The sequence below is a fragment of the Acipenser ruthenus genome, chromosome 50 (genome assembly GCF_902713425.1).
Source record: "Acipenser ruthenus chromosome 50, fAciRut3.2 maternal haplotype, whole genome shotgun sequence".
In the NCBI taxonomy this organism is placed as follows: domain Eukaryota; kingdom Metazoa; phylum Chordata; class Actinopteri; order Acipenseriformes; family Acipenseridae; genus Acipenser; species Acipenser ruthenus.
The window spans coordinates 2,154,464-2,176,330 of NC_081238.1; the positions used below are offsets into that span (position 1 = coordinate 2,154,464).

General features: G+C 40.7%; 1 protein-coding gene across 2 annotated transcripts in view; it reads left to right on the plus strand.

Moving 5' to 3' along the window:
* LOC117404530 (prostaglandin D2 receptor 2-like) overlaps window positions 1-10,727 on the plus strand; it is a 31,397-nt gene extending 20,670 nt beyond the window's left edge. For both annotated transcript variants that reach the window (XM_034007393.3, XM_034007394.3), the window contains exon 2: window positions 7,198-10,727. In XM_034007393.3, coding sequence (XP_033863284.2) covers window positions 7,198-8,354 — 1,157 coding nt within the window. In that variant the 3' untranslated portion in view covers window positions 8,355-10,727. The remainder of the gene's footprint in view (window positions 1-7,197) is intronic.
* The last annotated feature ends 11,140 nt before the right edge of the window (window positions 10,728-21,867 follow it).

Consider the following 21,867-nt stretch of genomic DNA (forward strand, 5'->3'; position numbering starts at 1 on the left):
CAAACCTCCTAGTAGTAGTACTAGTACGGGGCAGCAGTGTGGAGTAGTGGATAGGGCTCTGGACCGGAGGGTCGTGGGTTCAAATCCCGGTGGGGACACTGCTGCTGTACCCTTGAGCAAGGTACTTTACCTAAATTGCTCCAGTAAAACTCAACTGTATAAATGGGTAATTGTATGTAAAAATAATGTGATATCTTGTAACAATTGTAAGTCGCCCTGGATAAGGGCGTCAGCTAAGAAATAAATAATAATAATAATAATACTGGCAGTAAAATGATCTTGTCTCATATGACACTGAAAAGCGATGCTGTTTGGTTTTTAAAAAATGTAAATAAGGCAAGCCTTATCCATAAATGTGTAAAACTGAACATTACTGAGGTACAGCACGTTACAAATCTCAGTCTAGATCTAGCAGAACCACAACTTAAAACCACTGCTAGGTTGTCTTGAAACTTTTCATACTTCTTTTGACTGTCTTAGGGACATTTATTGCTGTACATATCCTGTTTTGAGCAGCTTACTTTATCAGATTTAGTCTTCTTACACCACATCCTTGATCACTGCATCTTCTCATACGGCATTGATAATATTTCACATCTTTTAAAGGTATTAAACAAGGTCTGAAACCTGAAGACATGCTGACACTGTATTGCTTCCTAGCTCACTGTCCTTTTATATATTTGTGAATTTAGTCATCATCACAAATGAGGGGATAAAGTCAGCCAGGCAGGAAGCATAAGAGCTTCCCCTCACAGCCCTGCAAGGGAGAGAGAACGTCCAGAACTACTGAACACACACTCATGCTGAATTAAGAAATACTAAAAGGAACAAACATTTTATGAACAAATGTCTTCAAAAGAGTTCTAGTGTGGCGGGAGAAGGTTTGCATGCATGGCACTGAACGAGAGATTGTAGGTAGGGTCAGGACTCTCAGACTAGAGGGTTTGGCTCTACAGCAAGCTTACGTTTCCTTTCTGTAAATATATTATTATTATTATTATTATTTATTTCTTAGCAGACGCCCTTATCCAGGGCGACTTACAATTGTTACAAGATATCACATTATACATTATTTCACATTATACAGATATCACATTATTTTTACATACAATTCCCCGTTTATACAGTTGGGTTTTTACTGGAGCAATCTAGGTAAAGTACCTTGCTCAAGGGTACAACAGCAGTGTCCCCCACTGGGGATTGAACCCACAACCCTCCGGTCAAGAGTCCAGAGCACTAACCACTACTCCACACTGCTGCCCAAATATACCCAATGGTAGTTCTATTAAAGTTGAAACAACGTCCATAGTAAATATTTACCTATCTTATACACCCTTGTCTACAACACTGGTCTTTCATTTGTTTTTTTAAGGCTGTCAAGCGATTAAAAAAATCTCACTTAATCTTGGTTTTAATCACATATTTAATTGATGCATCCATCTAATTCAATTTTACTACTGACATTATTAATACTATTATTATTATCATTCAAAAAACAGTTTTCTTATTTCTGGATTAATTTTGTTGGCCCCCCTTTATGGTTTTTTTTATTTATTTACACAGAATTATACAGAACAATTATAGCATTTGCGGTTAAATTGTTTGAACCAACTGCTCAATCTGACCCAATTACAGTTTAAACTGTATATTTTCTTATCAGTTTCCTTTCGAAGGGTTTCTGTTATATCTACCATCACAAACTGTTTTCATTGCCCTTTTAAAATATAAATATTATAGCGTGGGTGTTTTGGTGGTGGTTGGCAGGGAGGGGGATAATTCTTCTCCCTGCCAAAAAAACATGTGAGAATGTGGCTGCTCCTAAATGGAACAACTGGTGCTAAGTGGAGCAGCCACATCATATAAAAAGGGAGCTGGAAGCTCCATTAGGAAGAGCACCAAGGAGCTGGTAAGAGAGTGTGCAGTGTGCAGTGTGCAGTGTGCAGTGTGCAGTGTGCAGAACAGAAAAGGAATCAGTGAAGGCTTTTGCCCAACCTGGTTAAAAAATAGAGCAGTTTTGTTGGGAAAATGGCTTAGCCGTCCCAACCCTTTAGCTAGAAAACGTACAGTTTAGTTAGCAGTCCGTGGGGAGTTTTTGAGAGGGCTTTGTCACAATATTTTGAAATAAATGTAGTAATTGAAATACAATTAAAGGTCGGTAGCTATGCAGTTTGCAACAGCATTGGTTATTATTATTATTATTTCTTAGCAGACGCCCTTATCCATGGCGACTTACAATTGTTACAAGATATCACATTATACATTATTTCACATACAATTCCCCATTTATACAGTTGGGTTTTTACTGGAGCAATCTAGGTAAAGTACCTTGCTCAAGGGTACAACAGCAGTGTCCCCCACTGGGGATTGAACCCACGACCCTCCGGTCAAGAGTCCAGAGCCCTAACCACTACTCCACACTGCTGCTGCACATTGGTTATACTGGGTGTCCCACTGAAAGCAGCCCAGTAAGCATTACAACATACAAATACATAATTAATAATCCCATGATGGAGCAGCATAGAAATGTACAGGAATCCTCATTATTACAAACTCGCTTTATACAGGAACGTCACTCCAAGCGTGGACATGGACTGAATGCCAGCATTTAACTGAAACACTTACAGGGCTGCTTTCAAGCGGGGCACCCTGTATCGTACTGTCATGATGTAGCTTGATACACAGGCTTGCAAAGAATTACAAAAAAGTGCTTTGTCGAAAGTGACGGGTTTCATTTGTTGTTCTGTTGTTGCTGCCTGTAGCAGAATAACTACTAGAAAGTGTATTTTGAGAAGTGAAGGCGTGTTTATAGCACGCAGGTGGTACAGCAGACTAGATGCAATCTGTGAGGCTGGAACTAACAGATAAATGAACTGCCAGAAAGTTTTTTTTTTAAATAAACCTTCCATTCAAAAGTCCTTAACTTTTATTGCTTTGCTTCATATGCAGTTCTGTGACTAACTTTTTCTATTCAAACCACTCAAGTATATTAAAATAGTGCCACAGGGAATGAATTATGGTATGCCGAGAGGGTCAAGACAGAGGGTGATTAATGTACCTAAAAAAATGAACGTGTTAATCGTAGAAGTTCACTGCGATTGACAGCCCTATTTTTTTTGAAAGTATGAAAAATGCTAAGAGGATCCACTGTCTATTACCTATATGAATAACAGTGTCTAAGGAAGTTAGCAAAAAATAAAAAGAGATTTAAGCAGCATTTAATACCAAAACATTATATTTACACTCAAAATACTGACAGACAAAATATCCATAAACTACAATGATTCTTTATCAACTATATGGCAACAAAATATTGCAAAATAATGACGCTAGCACTGAATTCTTTCTCAAATACATTTATTTTGTTGAACTTCCTTATGATAGACTGGTCATTATTACAAAATAGTCCTGCAAGAAAACAACATGACTGCACTATATTGAAACATTACTTCACCAGGTGATTCAGGTTTGCAGTCTGCTATAATAAAGTACTGCACTGTGGTAACAAATTATTCCAGTGAATCGTAGCAAATGTATTTTGCCATCACTTCGTAGGTGTCAGATTTTTCTATATGAGAAACGCACACATTATGATGAAGGTGAATTAGATTTTTTAATGTTAATTTATTTCAAGCTGTTAGTGAAGAATACTTATCGATCGCTCCTTGCAGATACTTCAAGGCTACACTTCAACTTCGAGGGATCGCATGCTAACATTGAAAACACATCAGTCACAGGAAGAGCAGTGATTGGTGCTCCAATGTGAGCCAATCATCTGGGAGTTCTTTTAAAGAAAAGGCAAACATTTACAATGTTTCAGGTTTAAAAAAAAAAAAGAAAAACATTCAAAATAGTTTTTTTCTTATAAGGACTAGAAATCCCAGGAGCCACTCACGTTTGCCGGCTGCGTTCCTTCAACAGGAAGAGCAGCCTGGAAAATAGAGTGAGAGACCTTCACCAGTTTTATTAATTACAAATACTATGAAAAAATACCATTACAAATCAAATACATGTTTATCTAGGAAGTGATGGTAATACATATTAGTTAAGATCTGCTGCAATTATTGTGTTAGTTCTGTATACTTTAAGGTAGATGCCTTGTTTTTTAGGGCCTTCTTAAAATGTGTAACCTTACGTGATCCTGTCTGTCGACACAGTAACCCTTGATTACTCGAACCCCCTCTGTTATCCGAACAGCACCCCTGGTGCCTGTCTTGAGTGCTGTGCTTTTCTGTCCTGTTGTCATAGACAATGTGCCAATAATATACATTCAGCCTCAATCTCAGTATTTACAGAACAAGACTGGATCTAAAGGAGTTGAATGATCTTTTAGGAGTTTTCTTGATTGGGAAAGTCAATTTCACAGTTCGATTATCCGAACAATTCGCTTATCCGAACAATTCAATTATCCAAACAATTTGCTTATCCGAAGATCCACTGGTTCCAGTTAATTTGGCAAATAGAGTTTTTACAGAAACTGCCTTGCATTATTACACATTTTCAACCAAATTAAAATCCATCTATTAAACCTGGTAGGTTATTCCATGCATTCCTACCTTCCATTCTAAACTTACTTTTACTCTCGTTCTACTCTGTACTAAATTTGAAGTCTGGGTTACCATTTAGGAATTTTATACATTTCAATGAAGTCGCCTCTTTCCTTTTTTTTTTCTAGGAAGAGGGGTTTAAATTCTTTTAGCCTTTCCTCATAGCTCATGCCATTAAGTCCTGGGATCAGCCCAATTCTAAAACTGGACACGATATTCTATGCAAGGTCTAACTAGAGCAGTAGTACTCAACTCTGGCCCTCGAGATCCAATCCAGTCCAGGTTTTTACTCCAAGTATGTTCTAATGTAGTTAATTGAAGCTGTTAAGAGGCAGTTAACTCATTTATGACCTGGTTGGAATAAAGACCAGGACTGGAATGGATGTTGAGGGCCAGAGTTGAGCACCACTGAACTAGAGCATTGTATTATCTCAGCATAAATTCTCTTCTATTCAAATCCCTTAGAATTAACTGGGCTGCAGTTTCTGAGTCCACTACTCCCCCAAGTTTGGCAGACTGTGTTTGCTTTGCTCATCTTTTTAAATATATATTTTGACACACATTCATTTCAAATGTCTGTTTTAATGATCTTGTCATATAAAGAGTTTGAAGTTAAGGTGTCATGCAACCACCCTGTAAAACCAGGTTAGGTTATCTCTTATCTTAGCACTTATCTCTAAACTCACAGAAAACAAAGAGCACAGCGGTCAGGCTTGTGAAAAACAGGAACTCATTTGTGATTAGTCATAGATTCCTTTCAAGCAAGATGGGGCCTGGCTAGTACAATACATAGATAGGGGACCTACTGCAGTGTGTTAACTCCATATGTCCCAGCAAGAGCTCTTCCTCCAAATCCTCACGTTCCTTTACATTTTTCTAGTATTCATTTTTTTCTGTAGTATACAGTCACCTCACTAGTCAAACTAGCTGGGTATTACATGTTAAATTAGCTTAACTTAATGGGTAAAAAGGTATACAGCTGGATTCAGACACTGATTACCACTAATCTTTGACTACCTTACCTATGATATCATCAGTTAGTCCTGGATTAGTGGTAATTGGGGTATTTGATGATAAGAAATGAATATAAGACTGCCTAACTTAGGGCTTGATGTGATCAAGATATATCCCATTGGAATAAGTCACAGCTGGATTCTGTTGTATTTCTGCTTGTACAGTGTGCCTCATACTGGGTGGTCTGGCAGTTCATTCCAGGGTGAGTCAGAAGCCAGCCATCCAGGAAGGGGGCAGAGTCACAATGCCCAAAGTCATCGCCCTAATGTGGTACGTGATTGAACTAGCTATCGGAGGGGGCGTGACTAAGGGTATAAACATTCCACTTTATTCATTTCTGAGTGGGCTGTCTCCATGTAATTGGGGCAGCAGTGTGGAGTAGTGGTTAGGGCTCTGGACTCTTGAGCAGAGGGTCGTGGGTTCAATCCCAGGTGGGGGACACTGCTGCTGTACCCAACTGTATAAATGGGTAATTGTATGTAAAAATAATGTGATATCCTATAACAATTGTAAGTCGCCCTGGATAAGAGTGTCTGCTAAGAAATAAATAATAATAATAATAATAATAATAACAACAGGGGGTGTGACGATGTAATCTGTTCCTTCGTTATGGTTATGAAAGGACCTGTTTGGGAAACTGAAGTAATTAATTACCGTGAGTGTTAAGTGTTTTGTTTGCTTGTAACTGTCTGTGCTTGTCATTATAGAAGACTAACCTCTGGGAGCTGTAGCTAAATCGCCAGCAATTAAACCCAGACTCCACTTCACCATTGCACACAAATAAACCTGTAAATCACCACTTTCACTAACAGCACTCACTCTGGACTTGTGACCGTATTGTGTTTGTGTGTGTCTTGTTTAGTGTATTATTATTTCAGGACTGAACCCTGTGGTTTGCCTGAGCGATACACATCGTTGTGTAGAGCCAGGTATTATTATTTGTCAGCAGATAAAGAGCTGCTTTTTCACCGTGAACTGTGTTGTGTCTCTCATTCCTAAGCACCACATCACCACTGCACCTGTGCACTACAAACCACTTTGCCACATACCCCTAAAAATACATTCATGGGGATTTCAAGAAATTGTAATTTCTCCACCATGCATATCCATTCATTATGTAGGTCTCAAATGAGCAGTTTTAAAAGAAACATGTGTTTTAATTTCAAAACATGTTCTCTAGAATTACACTAGGTTAAAGAATTCTCTGTTTGCAAGTCATTCTTTTCGTTAGTGTTGCACTTCCTTGGCCACCTGGAGGGTGAATTTGTCCCCACCCTTTCACTGCCTTCTTTCCTGTCAATAACCAATCAGCTGCTTCCCCTATTGACTGACATGCTTTCAGCCAATAACATGACCCAAGAAGTAAAGCAGTAACAGACCAAGCTAGTGCCCTTTCTTTAACCTAGTGTAATACCAGAAGTATGTTTTAAAATGAAAATACACATTTGCTATAAAGTCTTTCCATCAAAATTGCACATTTAAGACCTATGTAACTAATGCAAGTGCAAAATGGGTTTGATTTATGGAACTAACATTAGTATAAAATGTTCTAATTAATAAAATCCCATCAGGGTACACATTGATAACCTTGAATTTCCTATCAGTTAGATTTACAGTATGTTTAATTCTCTTTTTGCAGGGAATTTCCAGAGCACAACCGTCACCCAGTTCCAACCCAAGATGAAGACCAAGTACTGCCCCCTCATCCAGGTTATGATAAATATCTCACACAATTACACACACATTGACTACACATCGGTGTCCCTGCACGGGATCATCGCAGTATTCGGGATCCTGGAGAACTTGCTCATCCTGTGGGTCATCGGCTTCCGAGTACGCCGGACGGTGGTCAGCGTCTGGATCCTCAATCTCGCCGCTTCTGATTTCCTGGCCTCCCTCTCGCTACCCTTCTTCGCCTACTTCCTGGCCAAAGGACACACCTGGACCCTGGGGAACACCTTCTGCAAGATCCACTCCTCCATGTTCTTCCTCAACATGTTTGTCAGCGGGTTACTTCTGGCCACCGTCAGTGTAGATCGCTGCCTGGTAGTGCTTTATCCAGTCTGGTCCCAAAACCACCGCGATGTCCGTCTGGCAACCCGGGTCTGCCTGGGAATCTGGGTCTTGGCTATCATCAACACTATCCCCTTCTACATCTTCAGAGACACCATTGAGCGTGTTGATGGCGGTATAATGTGTTACTACAACTACGCTCTTTACAGCTCCCCGGATGATGATATTGAGTCCCTTTGCGCAGTGAGGCAGGACTTTCTGGCTGCCAGCAAGTTCATTTTGTCCTTCCTCATCCCACTGCTGGTGATCATAAGCAGCTACACAGCCGTGAGCCTCCGGATCAAGAGACGCAACAAGCGCCGTTCCAACCGCTTCTTCAAGCTGATCGCGGCGGTCATTGTCACGTTCATCCTCTGCTGGATTCCCTACCACATCTTCAGCCTTCTCGAAGTGACTTCACGAAACCAGCCTAATCTGAAAGTCATAGTTGGGAAATATCTCCCCCTGGTGGCCAGCCTGACTTTCATCAACTGCGTGATTAACCCTTTCCTCTACGTGTTCAGCTGCCCCGATTTTACCGCCAAGATCCGCCAGTCACTGACCGTGGTTATGGAGAGCGTTCTGGTGGAAGATGTTGACCTTAATCGCAGGCGTAGCACCACGCGCTCTTCAGCCAGCACCAGCGAGTTTCTGACTCAGGGGTATAAGTTCCGCTGGCACCGGGAAAAGCGTGGAAGCTGTGGGGAAGGCAAAGAAGATGAGGAACATCCAGCAGTGTTTTAAAAGACTGGATTTCAAGGGCTGAGGGGATGAATATTGCGCAGTGGAGATCACAATAAGTTTAGATGAGCGCAAACACTGTGATTTGCAACCCTTGTCCTCAAATACCCTTATAAAGGTTTCCCATAGTAAACACATAGCAAAGTGTAAAAGCATAGCGAAAACACGGTAAAGTATAAGCAAGCAGGTAATTAGACAGGTATGGTAAAATACATTAGCAATAGCAAACCATGGTAAGCTATGGTAAATGCTTAGTAAAACCATGAGGAAAGCATGGCAAAATTGTATTGCAGTTTGGTGATTCAATATCCAGAGAAATCACTGTAGCTACACAGAGCTTAAAGTCTTGGAGTCCTGCAGTGCTGTCTTATGTGCACTAGAAAACAATGCATGTTTAAAACACATTTTGGAAATAAAAACCTGGACGGTTGGGGGAACGCTGTTAAAAATGAAGGGTTTAAACAAGTAAATGGTTCTTAAGACAAGCTATTTTTTTATTCATGTGTAATTACTGGATATAGTTTTTTCTATGTTTTTTTAAAGGGGATAAAATAACCAAGGCTTTATTCGCAAGACTGTTGTGCTGGTCACTTCATTTCAGTTCCTAGTTGAAGCCCATTTGCCTTTCCAAAACACAGTTCATTTCCTCCCTGTGTTACAGGTAACAGGACCCCACCTGAGCCACACGTTTTAATTCTGTGCTGCCCACAGGAACCTATATGGAGACAGATAATAAGGGCCGGAATTAAGTTTAATGGGGGTCCAGGGGCTGTTATTGTTTTGGGAGTCCCTCTTTGTATATTAATTTGCTTCCCTTTACTGTTTTACTACCACCACGCTCAATTAACTTTAATGTCAAATTATTCAGTCTTAGCTGATCCACATTTGACTCAATTCGATGTTTGAATTAGCGCCAGTTTTGAAAATGAGCAATGGCCACAGTGCTAGTTACTGGCAGTTTGAAATACAAAATGGGAAGTGCAAACTGCAGACTCTTTTGTCGTAAAGCCAAGTTATCTGGAAATGTGTCGTCCTTATCTCTTACGAATATGTACGTGTATAATAGGTTTAAATATATAAGCAGTCAAAAAATGTTTAGCAAATAATACAGGATAGTACACAGCGCTTTCTTATGGAATGTTGTTTTTTTGTTGTTATTTGTGTAAAGCTACAGTTTGTCTGTTTTTTTGTTTTGTTTTGTTTTGTTTTTTGGGGGACAAATGAGGCAGGCTGTGTTTTAAGACAACCTAAAAACTTCATGGGAACCCGGTTTAAGAAAGCGGTACATGGAGACTGCCCCACTGTAATCCATATAAACCTAGGTTGTTTCCTCATGTTGATTTCTCTCCAATGTATTTTCCGAAGTACTGGTACCTTCGCATATATTAGTTGGTATTGTATTAAAACAGCGTGTCGTCGTTGGTGTTTTATTCTAAAATATCTTAATCTTGATGGCACTACTTGTTGTGTTTCACGTGGCACGTGACTTGATCGCAGGTCAAGTCATATGATCAGGCAGTCTCTGCTCCTCTATCGCAATACGACGTGCTTAAACAGACGTGGTGCTCCGATCCATACAGCCACACGCTAATATATATATGGGAGGCTGTTTGGTCCAGTGGTTAAAGAAAAGGGCTTGTAACCAGGAGGTCCCCGGTTCAAATCCCACCTCAGCCACTGACTCATTGTGTGACCCTGAGCAAGTCACTTAACCTCCTTGTGCTCCGTCTTTCGGGTGAGACGTAATTGTAAGTGACTCTGCAGCTGATGCATAGTTCACACACCCTAGTCTCTGTAAGTCGCCTTGGATAAAGGCGTCTGCTAAATAATAAAAAAATAAATAAATAAATAAATAAATAAATATATATAATAGGCAGATAATTCTCTCTCTCTCTCTCTCTCTAAATATAAATTCTGCCTATTATCTGTAACACAGGAAGGAAATCTAGCACTGCTAAGGCCTTATTTCCATAAAGACCAAAGAAGGTACTCGATGGCTCTAATAATCAGTGAGCGAGGAAAGACTTAAACCTCAGGGGACGAAAGGACGGGAGTCATCTTTAGTCAAAAATTGATTATTTTTGCGTTACCCATCGTGTTTTTGTGTTTATACGACACGCAATTAGCCATTTACTTATAATGATACAATCACCCACTTTAGACCGCCAGCGAAGAGCCATGGGCGAAAAACGGGCAATAAGCGAGGGTGGTAGTGAGGGTCAAAAAAAACAAAACAAAAACACACACACGCACACACACACACACACACAACCTTATATGTTTGCAATAAATTCAAACGTTTTATTTTTTTTAGTTATACAATTCCAGTATCTCCAGGCCATTTAAATAAAATATTAAAAAAAAAAAAAAAAAAAAGTTGAATATGTACAGGCAAGCACTTTTTAAAAACAAAAAAAAAATATTCTGCTGTTTACAAAACTGATGCTAGTTTAAGTCAGCCTTCATTTGTGCAAAACTTGGACGTAAACAAACAAACCTCTTCCAGTACTTTTTTTTTTTGACATTTACTGTGGTTTATAAAAGTCACTTATTTTTGACTGTGTCAAGCCTTTTTCAGGTTAAGCAAATCGACCCTTTCCATCAAGGTAAGCCATTTGTTTTATCCATCAGAATGTCTCTGATTTTCCTTTGATTTACAGTATATGCCTCACTTAGGCGAGAAAACGTATGCGATGTCTTGCTGACTTGCTTTCTTATTTTCAGACGCATGCATGCAGATTTTGTTCTTTTGCTCTGGTGTTAAATGTAGGGTCGACTCGCCATGTTGTACTTTCTGTTTTGCTTTGCGAGGGTGAGTGTTGTACTTGTGGCTGTACTTCACAGCTGCCGGTGGAGCCTGCAGCACGCATGGTGTGGGCTGCTGTAAACTGCAGGTGTTGATAATGGTTTTGAATACCAGGCTTCTGTTCAGCCTATCAGTATCTATCCAATAGAAGTGATTTGTTTGTACAGCCCTCCACTGCTCCTCCGTGGCCACATCACCAGGGTGGAGATTATTCACCTGGTAGCTGTTTCATGCATTTATCCTAGAAGGCCGGTGTCCCTCCTGGTTTTTATTCCAACTGTACCCTAAATTAATTAATTGGACCAATTAAACTTCTTCTAATAAGCACTTAATTGGTCCAATTAAGTCATTTAGGGTACAATTGGAATAAAAACCAGGACAGTGGTCCTCCACGACCAGGATTGGAGACCCCTGATTTAGACCTCTCTGTGTAAAAGGGGCTTCCTTGCTTCTGTTCTAAACTTTTACTCTGCTTCCAATTATGAGCTCTTTTTCTACTCCCTGAGCTAAATTTGAAGTAGTGACTTTGGTTTAATTATTTTATTCCTTATAGCTTATACCAGGGGTGGCCAATCCTAGTCCTGGAGAGCCGCAGGGTCTAATGGTTTTCATTCCACCCGAGTTCTCAATTACTAAATTGAACCAATTATTTTCTTAACTGAACCAATTGTTTTCTTAACTGGTCAACACGAACATGTTTCCAAGGTCTTTGGCCATTGATGATTTAAAGAGACCCAGAAAACCTGCAGGATTGTGGCGCTCTAGGACCACGATTGGCCACCCCTGGCTTATACCACTGGGATAGGCCTGGTTGCCCTTCCTTGTACCCTCTCAAGTGTAATAATGTATTTTTTATAGTGGGCTTTTTCTTTTGTTGTTGTAAAAAGCAATTATTTTCTATTTTGTACATTTTTTTTCAAATTTCACTGTTATTTGCTTTATTCATCTCTAATTAGTAGGTGTGTAGAATTAATTGTGTATCAATGATAGCGGTATATATGTATGTGTATCCTGATACAAGACTGAAAGCACAGCACAGCTCGCTGCAGCTCAACCGAATGTTTCTTGAATGAAGAATAACTGTGTTTTATAATTGGTATGGATACATACTTTTAGCTATTTATATATTTTGATATGAAAATATGGCTGTAAACAAAGCTATGTTAGTTCTCGGGTTATATACCAGTAATGCTAGTTCTGTAGAAATTGTTCATTTTTTACCAGCATGTTGATACACACCCACTGACCAAGTGAAAAATAATTTCATATGAAATATAACACGCATGTGACCTGTCCTTACAAAATCAATAGGTTTAGGAGGAGGCTGTGTGGTCCAGTGGTTAAAGAAAAGGGCTTCTATCCAGGAGGTTCCCAGTTCAAATCCCACCTCAGCCACTGACTCATTGTGTGACCGTGAGCAAGTCACTTAACCTCCTTGTGCTCCGTCTTTCGGGTGAGACGTAATTGTAAGTGACTCTGCAGCTGATGCATAGTTCACACACCCTAGTCTCTGTAAGTCGCCTTGGATAAAGGCATCTGCTAAATAAACAAATAATAATAACCCAAAAATATGTATCATTGCCCATTTTTAATGGTTTGTAAACATCAGAGAATGCATATTTAAACTGGCGAACAGAAACCAATTTCCTAAAATCATACCCACTATAATCGATGCTTCGACACTTTACTTTTTAAAAACATGAAGCAAATATAAAATTCATGTGAATAGTATTATACATAGTAGCATATGCATTGAGGAAATGTTATTATTAAAAAGCAACAAGACCAGCTATTTCTGATCACAACACAAATACAGACATAACTCTAGTGCAGCAACACGCACAGGAAGAGCAGCTCACTCTGTGAGGCCCCCAGTAGGGACACCAGGGCGATTCATCAAGTAATACATGCTTAACTAATGTTCACATAACACAATAATACAATAATAATTCATCGATCGATTCACTGTTGCATCTTAGATACCAGATCTAGGTATTATAAGCCACTTGTTTAAGATGTTTTTTGGAAGTGAGAATGAAAGGAAAGGACTGGGAGTCTGCTAATTATCCATGAAAGAGACACTGAGCTTGCAGAGGTGTGAGTGGATAGTCACATAGGCAAAAATGGAAAAACAAATACAAATGAGTGTAAAATGTATAACATAAATAAAGACTTGACCATTAGAAAAGTTAAGACGTAAATCAAAACAAAAAGTGATGTAAGACATGGAACTAACTGTATGGTAAAACACTGTAATAACCCAGTAACGCAAGACATGGAACGAACTGTATTGTAATTACACTGTAATAATAACACAGTAATGCAAGACATGGAACTAACTGTATAGTAAAACATTGTAATAACACAGTAACGCAAGACATGGAATGAACTGTATGCTAATTACACTGCAATGACACATTGCTGCAAGACATTGAGCTAACTATATGGTTATTACACTGTAATAATAACACAGTAACGTAAGACATGGAACTAACTGTATGGTAATTACACCAAAAACACAGTGGTGTAAGACATGGAACTAACTGCATTGTAATTACACTGTAAAAACACAGTAATGTAAGACATGGCATTGTCTTTGGTCACGCTTTATTTTAAGGGCTGTTTTTTAGTTTATTAACTGTTAACAAATATTGTTCATTTTCAGCTAAGGGTTAGGGTTAGGGTTAAGGTTAGGGTTAGGGTTAATATAAACCTGATTTCAAGAATATGATCGACTGGGTATTGAGCTCTGGTGTTTGATTGATCATCCATAGAGCTCTGGTAACAAAAAAAATTGTAATAAATAATGTACATTAACATGTTTATTGGCTGTTTGTTAACAGTTAATAAACAACAAAAACAGTCCTTAAAGTAAAGCGTGACCCCGTCTTTAATCTAATGTAGTACCAGACATCATGTTTTAAAATGAAATATATATGTTCTGCAGCAATCAGCTGCTTCTCCTGTTGACTGACTGACAGTAACATGACTCTCAAGACACTGGGGTGAATTGATACAGGAAGTGAAACATATTTCCTGAAAAAAAAACACAGATACAATTGAAAAATCATTTAACTTACAGTTGTAGCAGATGTCATGTTTTAAAATGAAAATACAAGTCTGCTAAAAACATGTGTTTCTTTCAAAACTGCACATTTGAGATCTATGTAGCTCACCAGAGCTCACCAGAAAACCTTTGTTAGCTGCACTCTCTTTCATTAGCTAGTGACAATACATTCACACAGTTATAATGATTGATTAGGTGAAACCACGGTCATCTGGGTTCAATTATATTTTGGAGACAAATGTCTGATATTCTGCACACTTTTGTTGGCATATCCTTTGACCCTGAATTATTGTTTTAATAAAGCTGTTCAACCAGAAATTCTGTGCTGTCGGTTGCTGCCAACTTAATACAATGGGGTGCTTATTGTACCGTCAGTGCACGTCCGTTAGTAACAGCATGTTAAAACAATGAGGTGCTTATTGTACCTGTAGTGCATGTTATTATTATTATTTATTATTATTGAATTATTTAGCGGACGCTTTTATCCAAAGCGATTTACAGAAATTAAACAAAATATAAAAGTGTATGTTACAGGCAATAAAATGCAAAACACACACACACACACACATATATACAGTATATATATATATATATATATATATATATATATATATATATATATATATATATATATATATATATATATATATATATATACAATATAAATAAAGGAAAATACAAAATGATATATAAATAGGAATTTATATATCATTTATTTAATTAATTTATTGTAACTTCACTACATGTCCTTCAGTAACAGCCCATTAATACAATAAGGTGCTTATTGTAACTTCAGTACATGTCCTTCAGTAACAGCTCATTTCACTCCAGGGAAGCAGGGGTTTTATTAATTGCAATAATATTTAGACCCTCAAAAGTTAAGATCCTTTGTTGAAAGTAGCTTCCTACAGTGCCACACATATTAACACATCCCTTCTGTCTGTCGACACATGTACACGGTGCTTTATTACCCCCTGGTGGTGTAACATTGTAATAACACAGCTGTTCTACAACTTTGGACAGTAAACCTGAAAAAAAAATGTTTTACAAGTCTCACACAGGCAGACAGACCCCAGAACTGTTTTAGACCTGTTTAAATACACCTGCCTGATCGCAGGCAGGTGTGTCTCATTAGCTTATTGCCAGGCGATTCTCATCCTGGCTCCCATTACAGCCCCAGAGGCATTCTGGGGAATGTAGTCCTGTATCCTACCTAGACTACATTTCCATTTTCCTCCCTCTACTCTGCTACAACATCCTAACACTGACTTATCAAAAACAACCCAACAATATTTCACGCATTTTAAAAAGAACCACACAGAATGATAAAAAAAGAAAAAAAAGAAACAATCATTTGAAACAAGTTATTTTTTAATAATTTAAAAAGCTTCACTTCTGAAGTGGCTTGATAAGTCAGCTGTCAGTTTAAATTGCAGGTGCATGACCCTAGTGATCATTGCTTAAATCACCTCACATCAAAACAGCTGCTTTCAGAGGTCTTTTCAGAAGCCATCCCTTGTTTGAAAAAACACTAGCTAGTTCCTGATAAATGATGATTTCAGCAGAAACAACAGTATACAATTATACAAAACACACATTATAGATATTAAACAGGTAATTAATGAAATATTAGCAACTGCAATAAACTAATGAAATGTATGAAGTGCAACTTTGGTGACACTAAATTTAAATGTGCGTAATTGTGTGTACGCTTATTTGTGTGTGCTTATTCACACAGCGCACACAGTTAAAATGTGTGCTATCTTGTTTATCGTGTGGTGTGCAGGGGGGAGTCACACAGTCAGGGGAGCGCTGGGGTCCCCGAGGGTCTCCCCTGGTAAAGGCACACCCGCGTGGTGTGCAGGGGGAGTCACACAGTCAGGGGAGCGCAGGGGTCCCCGAGGGTCTCCCCTGGTAAAGGCACGATCGCGTGGTGTGCAGGGGGAGTCACACAGTCAGGGAAGCGCAGGGGTCCCCGAGAGTCTCCCCTGGTAAAGGCACGATCGCGTGGTGTGCAGGGGGAGTCACACAGTCAGGGAAGCGCAGGGGTCCTGTCGTGGAAATTCTAATAAAGGAAGCGAGACTGCGAATTCCAAACACACAGGCCTTTATTTCTTAAGTTTGCAAACTGAGAACACTCTCAGCACACAGGGTGCTAGATAATCATCGAGCAGTGTTCCAACATACAGAGTTGGATCAGTTTCTTATATACCTTAAAATTGTCAGCAAGGCAGAGGGTTAGCCAATGATGATTCAGGTATTAGCATATAAGAGAAAACTTATAACTATGCATACTTGGCATAAAACTAAGCAAGCAGATAAAAAGGATGGGTGGTTTGGGTATACGTGCAAAAAGACACGTCTGGCTCATCCTTTTTTCTCACAGCCGCAGCTGCAGTGTAGGCATCTTGCGGTTCCTTATCTTTAGCAAGGCATGCAAGGTTATGGGAGAACAAAATGCCAGTACATTATGTCGAGTCAGTTCTATTTTCTGTAACATTTCTATAACATTCCCTCCCTTTTGAGACTTTGTCTCAACCTTATTCAGAAAATGGATTCAAACACACACACAATAGTACAAGTTAAAGCGAGATTTACAAAGTTTAACATGTAGTGTAATATGAACAAAGTGACGACCCAACGTATCCCGCTTGCAGATTTTCCCCACTATCTTAACTCATCAGGTCATCTGCCATTTTGTTGAAAGGGTCATCATTTGAATCATTACACTGGTCATCATTAGTAAGCAGGGGCATGTTTAAAACAGTGTCAACAGTTTTAGTACATAACTTTTTCACACAAGTTATGATAAGCAAAAACAACAACAATATCACTACATCATATATAAACCAGTGTCAGTAATGTTCAAAGTGTTCCGTACAGTATGGTTGAGCATTTCCCACCAACCATTGTCCGCATGTTTTCAATCATGTTCTACACTCCATGTGTGCAATGTTGTTTTTGTTCTGAGTTCTGTGCGATTTTCAGCGTAGCTGTGGTTTGTAGTATCTGGCTCTTTTTTATTATCTTTTAGTTCAGTTAAGAGCCAGATGAGAAACACAGTTAATATGCTGCCAAGAAAAATAAGTCAGGACTCTGGGGGTCCAAAGCTGACTGTCCCCAAGGCCATCCGAGCCGTCTACGTTGTTCCAGGGGGCGATACATCTTCCTTCGGGCTATAGGGCACTTTTCCGCAATGGCTTGCGTGGATACAGGTTGATCGTTCAGCGACTTTCACCGCTGTCTGCGTTGTCAGGAGCACCTGGAACGGACCTGTCCAGCGTTGTTGATGCCAATGCTTCCGGAGGTCTTTGATGATCACCCAGTCCCCTGGCAGGAGCTTGTGGAGCCTTCGGTTCCTTCGGTTCGGTTAGAGCAGCTTTTACCCTGGGAAAAATAAACTTCAGAACATTGTTAAGAGCAGCACAATATTTTACCATTTCATCCTCACATCCCATTAGGGTGAGCCTATTTTGAGGAAAAGGTGTGTTCAGCATCCGCATTGGGCGTCCCGTTAACACTTCATGAGGTGCTAGCCCTGTAGTACTGTGCGTGCGTCCACGCATGTACATCAGGGCCAATGGCAATACTGTAACCCAGGAGAGCCCTGTTTCAGCCATGAGCTTAGTTAGTTTAGTTTTTATTGTTTGGTTCGCTCTCTCCACCAAGCCTCCGCTTGCGGGGTGGTAGCTACAGTGTGTGCGTAAATCAATTTGTAGGCTTTCAGAAATGTTCTGTACCACACTGTTCGCAAAATGAGAACCATTGTCAGATGTCAATTTAGGTGGCAGACCCCATCGGGGTATAATCTCTCTCATCAGGCTTTTTACTACTGCCATAGCTGTGGCATGTCTGCAGGGGAATGCTTCAATCCATTTAGAAAAAGCATCAATTATCACAAGGCAGTACTTGTAACCTTGGCAAGGTGTTAATTCATTAAAATCCATCATGACATGTTCAAGGGGCCCTCCGGCCTCGGATGAGCTGATACGGACATGGGCGTGCTGCGGCCTACATTATTGGTCATACAAATCACACATTTAGCACAAAATTGGTTAGCATATGTAGAAAAACCTGGAGCAAACCAAAAATTGTTAACAACATTCACCACCCCTCCCTTTGACACATGGTCTTGGCCGTGTGCCAACTTAGCTACATAAGGGAAACATGAACGGGGAAGGGCAGGCAACCCAGTGGGTCCTCGCCAAATCTTATGAGTAGAATCATAAGAGCATTTGTTTTTCCACAGAGCTATCTCGGCAGGTCCCACACTGTGTTGTAAGTCAGCTACATCCTGTAAAGAAAATACATATTCAGTTAAGGCAGGTAATGACACCATTTGGAGCACAGGGGCCTGAGTTGATGCGGCCACTGCTTTAGCAGCAGCATCTGCAACAGTATTCCCTTGAGAGACAGAATCAGAAGCGTTAGTGTGTGCCTGGCATTTACATACAGCAGCGTTCAATAGGGGCACATCAGTAAGATTGGGTCGTGGCTTGCAGACCTGTTCTACTAAGGTGGTGCAATCGTGAGGCTCTCCATCGTGAGGCTCTCGGCTTCTGTAGGAAGAAGTGTAGAAGGGTTAAGCACAGTACAGCGTTTTACCACAACATGTGACATGGTCATTAATACATTCTGGTAATGTAATAGACGAGCTGGAGTCAGATGTGCTGTCTTGGCCTGTGAAATGAGAGCATGTACTGCATGAGGAACATGTACAGTTAGAGGGCACATTGCAACTAGGTCAGCACTAGCCAGCACAGCTTCAGTGGCGGCGGCCACCGCTCTCAAGCAACAGACTAGCCCTCAGGCTACGTTACCAAGGCGCTTAGAGTAAAAAGCCACAGGACGTTGTTTTCCCCCATGCTCTTGTGTCAGTACTGCTGACATGAATCCTCCCTTTTTACAAACAAACAGGTTAAAAGGTTTAGAGTGATCGGGTAACCCAAGACAGGGCGGAGAGGACAAGAGTTGTTTAAGTTTTTTGAGGGCAGTTAGTCCGTCAGGAGTCCAGTCAATTGTGTCTTTCATAGTCATCTTATGGCCATGTATCAAGTCAGCTAGGGGCTGAGTTACTGCAGCATAATCTGGAATCCAAGCTCTACAGTAGCCAGCCATACCTAGCAACGTCATCATGTGTTTTATTTTTTTTTATTTTTTTTTGTGGCAGGCTGGGGCAGTGTCAGAATTGCAGTGACATGCTCCAGGCCCAATTTCCTGCCTTCCGGTGTAATATCGTGTCCCAAGTATTTTATAGATGGTGACACGAGCTGCAGCTTTTTTTTTATACCTTATGGCCATTACAAGCTAGGTACTCTAAAAGAGCTCTTGCATCAGTTTCGCATGCGTGCTGAGTTATAGAACACAAAAGCAAATCATCCACATACTGTATGAGTTTGCTTCCACCAGGGGGAACAGCTGACAAAACAGTAACTGGGTTTGGCACAATAGGGGCCCTTGCATGTATCGCGTCATTTACTAACCTGAGGTCTGGACAAATCGCCATTCTCCCGAGGCTTTGCGGACCGGGAGAATCGGGGTGTTGCAAGGCGAGTCTGGGCAGGGCACGATAGCTCCTCTAGAGACCAAAGATGCATGCACAGGAGCAATGCCTTCCTGTGCTTCCTTGCTGAGAGGATACTGGGCACGGCTAGGCCGGTGTGTGCTTTTTGGTGTGACTGTTAGGGGCTCTGCCCCTTTCATAAGGCCAATATCATACTTATCTTTTGCCCATAGAGAATCGGGGAGGCCGATCAGCAAGGGTGAAAACGTGCCTCCCAGTGCTTCCTCAGGGGGCGCATCTCGGTTCTCTGCCCCATGGATTCCCCGTTGGACAGGCGTGACCCAAAAGAAAGGAGCGCAAACAGCGCGAGCACTGGGGGAGAATTTGAACCCGTCTTCACTTTGCCAGTCAGTCACCTGCAACACAGACTTAAGCCAGACACCAGTATCTTTCCACTCTACATCATCGGTTTTTGCTATGCTTATATGTGGCACAGAGTCAGTTGTGTGGTAAAATAAAAACTGACCGCTATTTAGTTTAATGGCTGCAACACAAAAGCGTAAACCTATATACAAGGCGCTGCACGTAATTGTTTCGTTAGATGGAGGTTGTGCTAACCACTTTCTCTCAAATTCATAATCTCTTGATAAAGGTGAGTACAGGGCAGTGCAATGTAAGGCATAAGGTGATATAAACCCAGTTTCATGACCCCAATGTTGTCGAGCCAATTTAAATAATTCCTCAATTTATTCACCTCCGTTTTGTATATCCCACGAATAGAACCAACTACGGGTCTCAATCATTTGGGCCATCATCAAGGGACACGAGATGGTAACTCCGCTTTATTCACATTTAATTTCACAATTGAATTTACATAGTAGATCTCGTCCCGCTAGGTTGCAAGGGCAGCATTCTGAGAAAATAAACCGATGCATAAACGTTTTCCCTTCATATGTACGGGTAAAGGCATCATAATTTTCTCCCTCAATACTACTCCCGAGGCTCCCACTGTTTTTACTGATTCATTTGATATCATTGGGTTATGCATAGTTCTAGCATTTATGACAAACATTGCAGCACCAGTATCAATTAAGAATTCAAATGACTCACCATTCACGAAGAGATCAACGGTGGGGGCTTCTTGTGGTTTAGAAAAAGTTAGCACGTACTGCTTGTTCGCTGTTTTGGTGCCAGCTGTCCCTGCCTCGTTTCATTCTGGTTTCGGTTTGTATAGTGTTACTTGCGGTGGGGGAGCGCTCTGCCAGTTACTCCCGTTGGTTTGTTGTTGTTGCTGCTGCTGTCTCCGACACTCTCTAGCAAAATGTCCTTCCTGGCCATAATTATAGCAACTAGTGTCTTTATCCTGGTTGTGGAAGTTTCTGTTGCCACCGCCTCCGCTTCCCCCTACCCCCCGTCCCACGTCCGCCCCGTCCGCGTTGGTATCCGCCTCGGGTTGGTCCTTTGCCCTGATAATAAGCCAGCTGAGCTGCTTGCAGTTTAACTCCTTTTTCAGCTTTTGTCTTTTGATTGCTCTCTTGCTTCTGTTGTTGTCTTTCAGCGTGCTTGCAATGTAATGAGGGGAGCCGTCTCCCATCCAATGCATGTCATCCGTACCTGTTTATTGAGGGCAGGTACGAGTCCGTTTATTATGGCTGCTTTTAAAAGACTGTTGTATTCATCGGTGCCTGGTCGGAGTCCGCTGTGTTTGCGAAAGCACGTCTCCAATCTTTGTCTATATTCCTCTAGAGACTCTTTGGAGTGCTGTGTGCTCTATGTATAGCATCCCAATCGGTTTTAGTAGGGTATTGTCATTTCAATCTGTCCAGCAACTGTTCAAACTGCGGTTGATATTCTCCATCCCCTGCCGGTTTCCACGTCAGATTTTTGTCAAAAGTATCTTCGATGTCCTCCCAGCGAAGCTTTAATTTGCATCGCATAATGTGCCCTATTTCAGCGGCAGAGGGTTTGTATTGACGCACAAGACGGGTCATCTGCTCGCTGAACTGAACTGCATCCTTAGTTGGGTCGGGCAAGTCTTTAGCAATGTCTTTAATCTCATCTTGTCTCCAGGTGCGCTGAATCAGGACCTCTGGCAGCCAGTACGCTGTCAGGGGGGCCATGATAATGGCGTTGTTCAGAT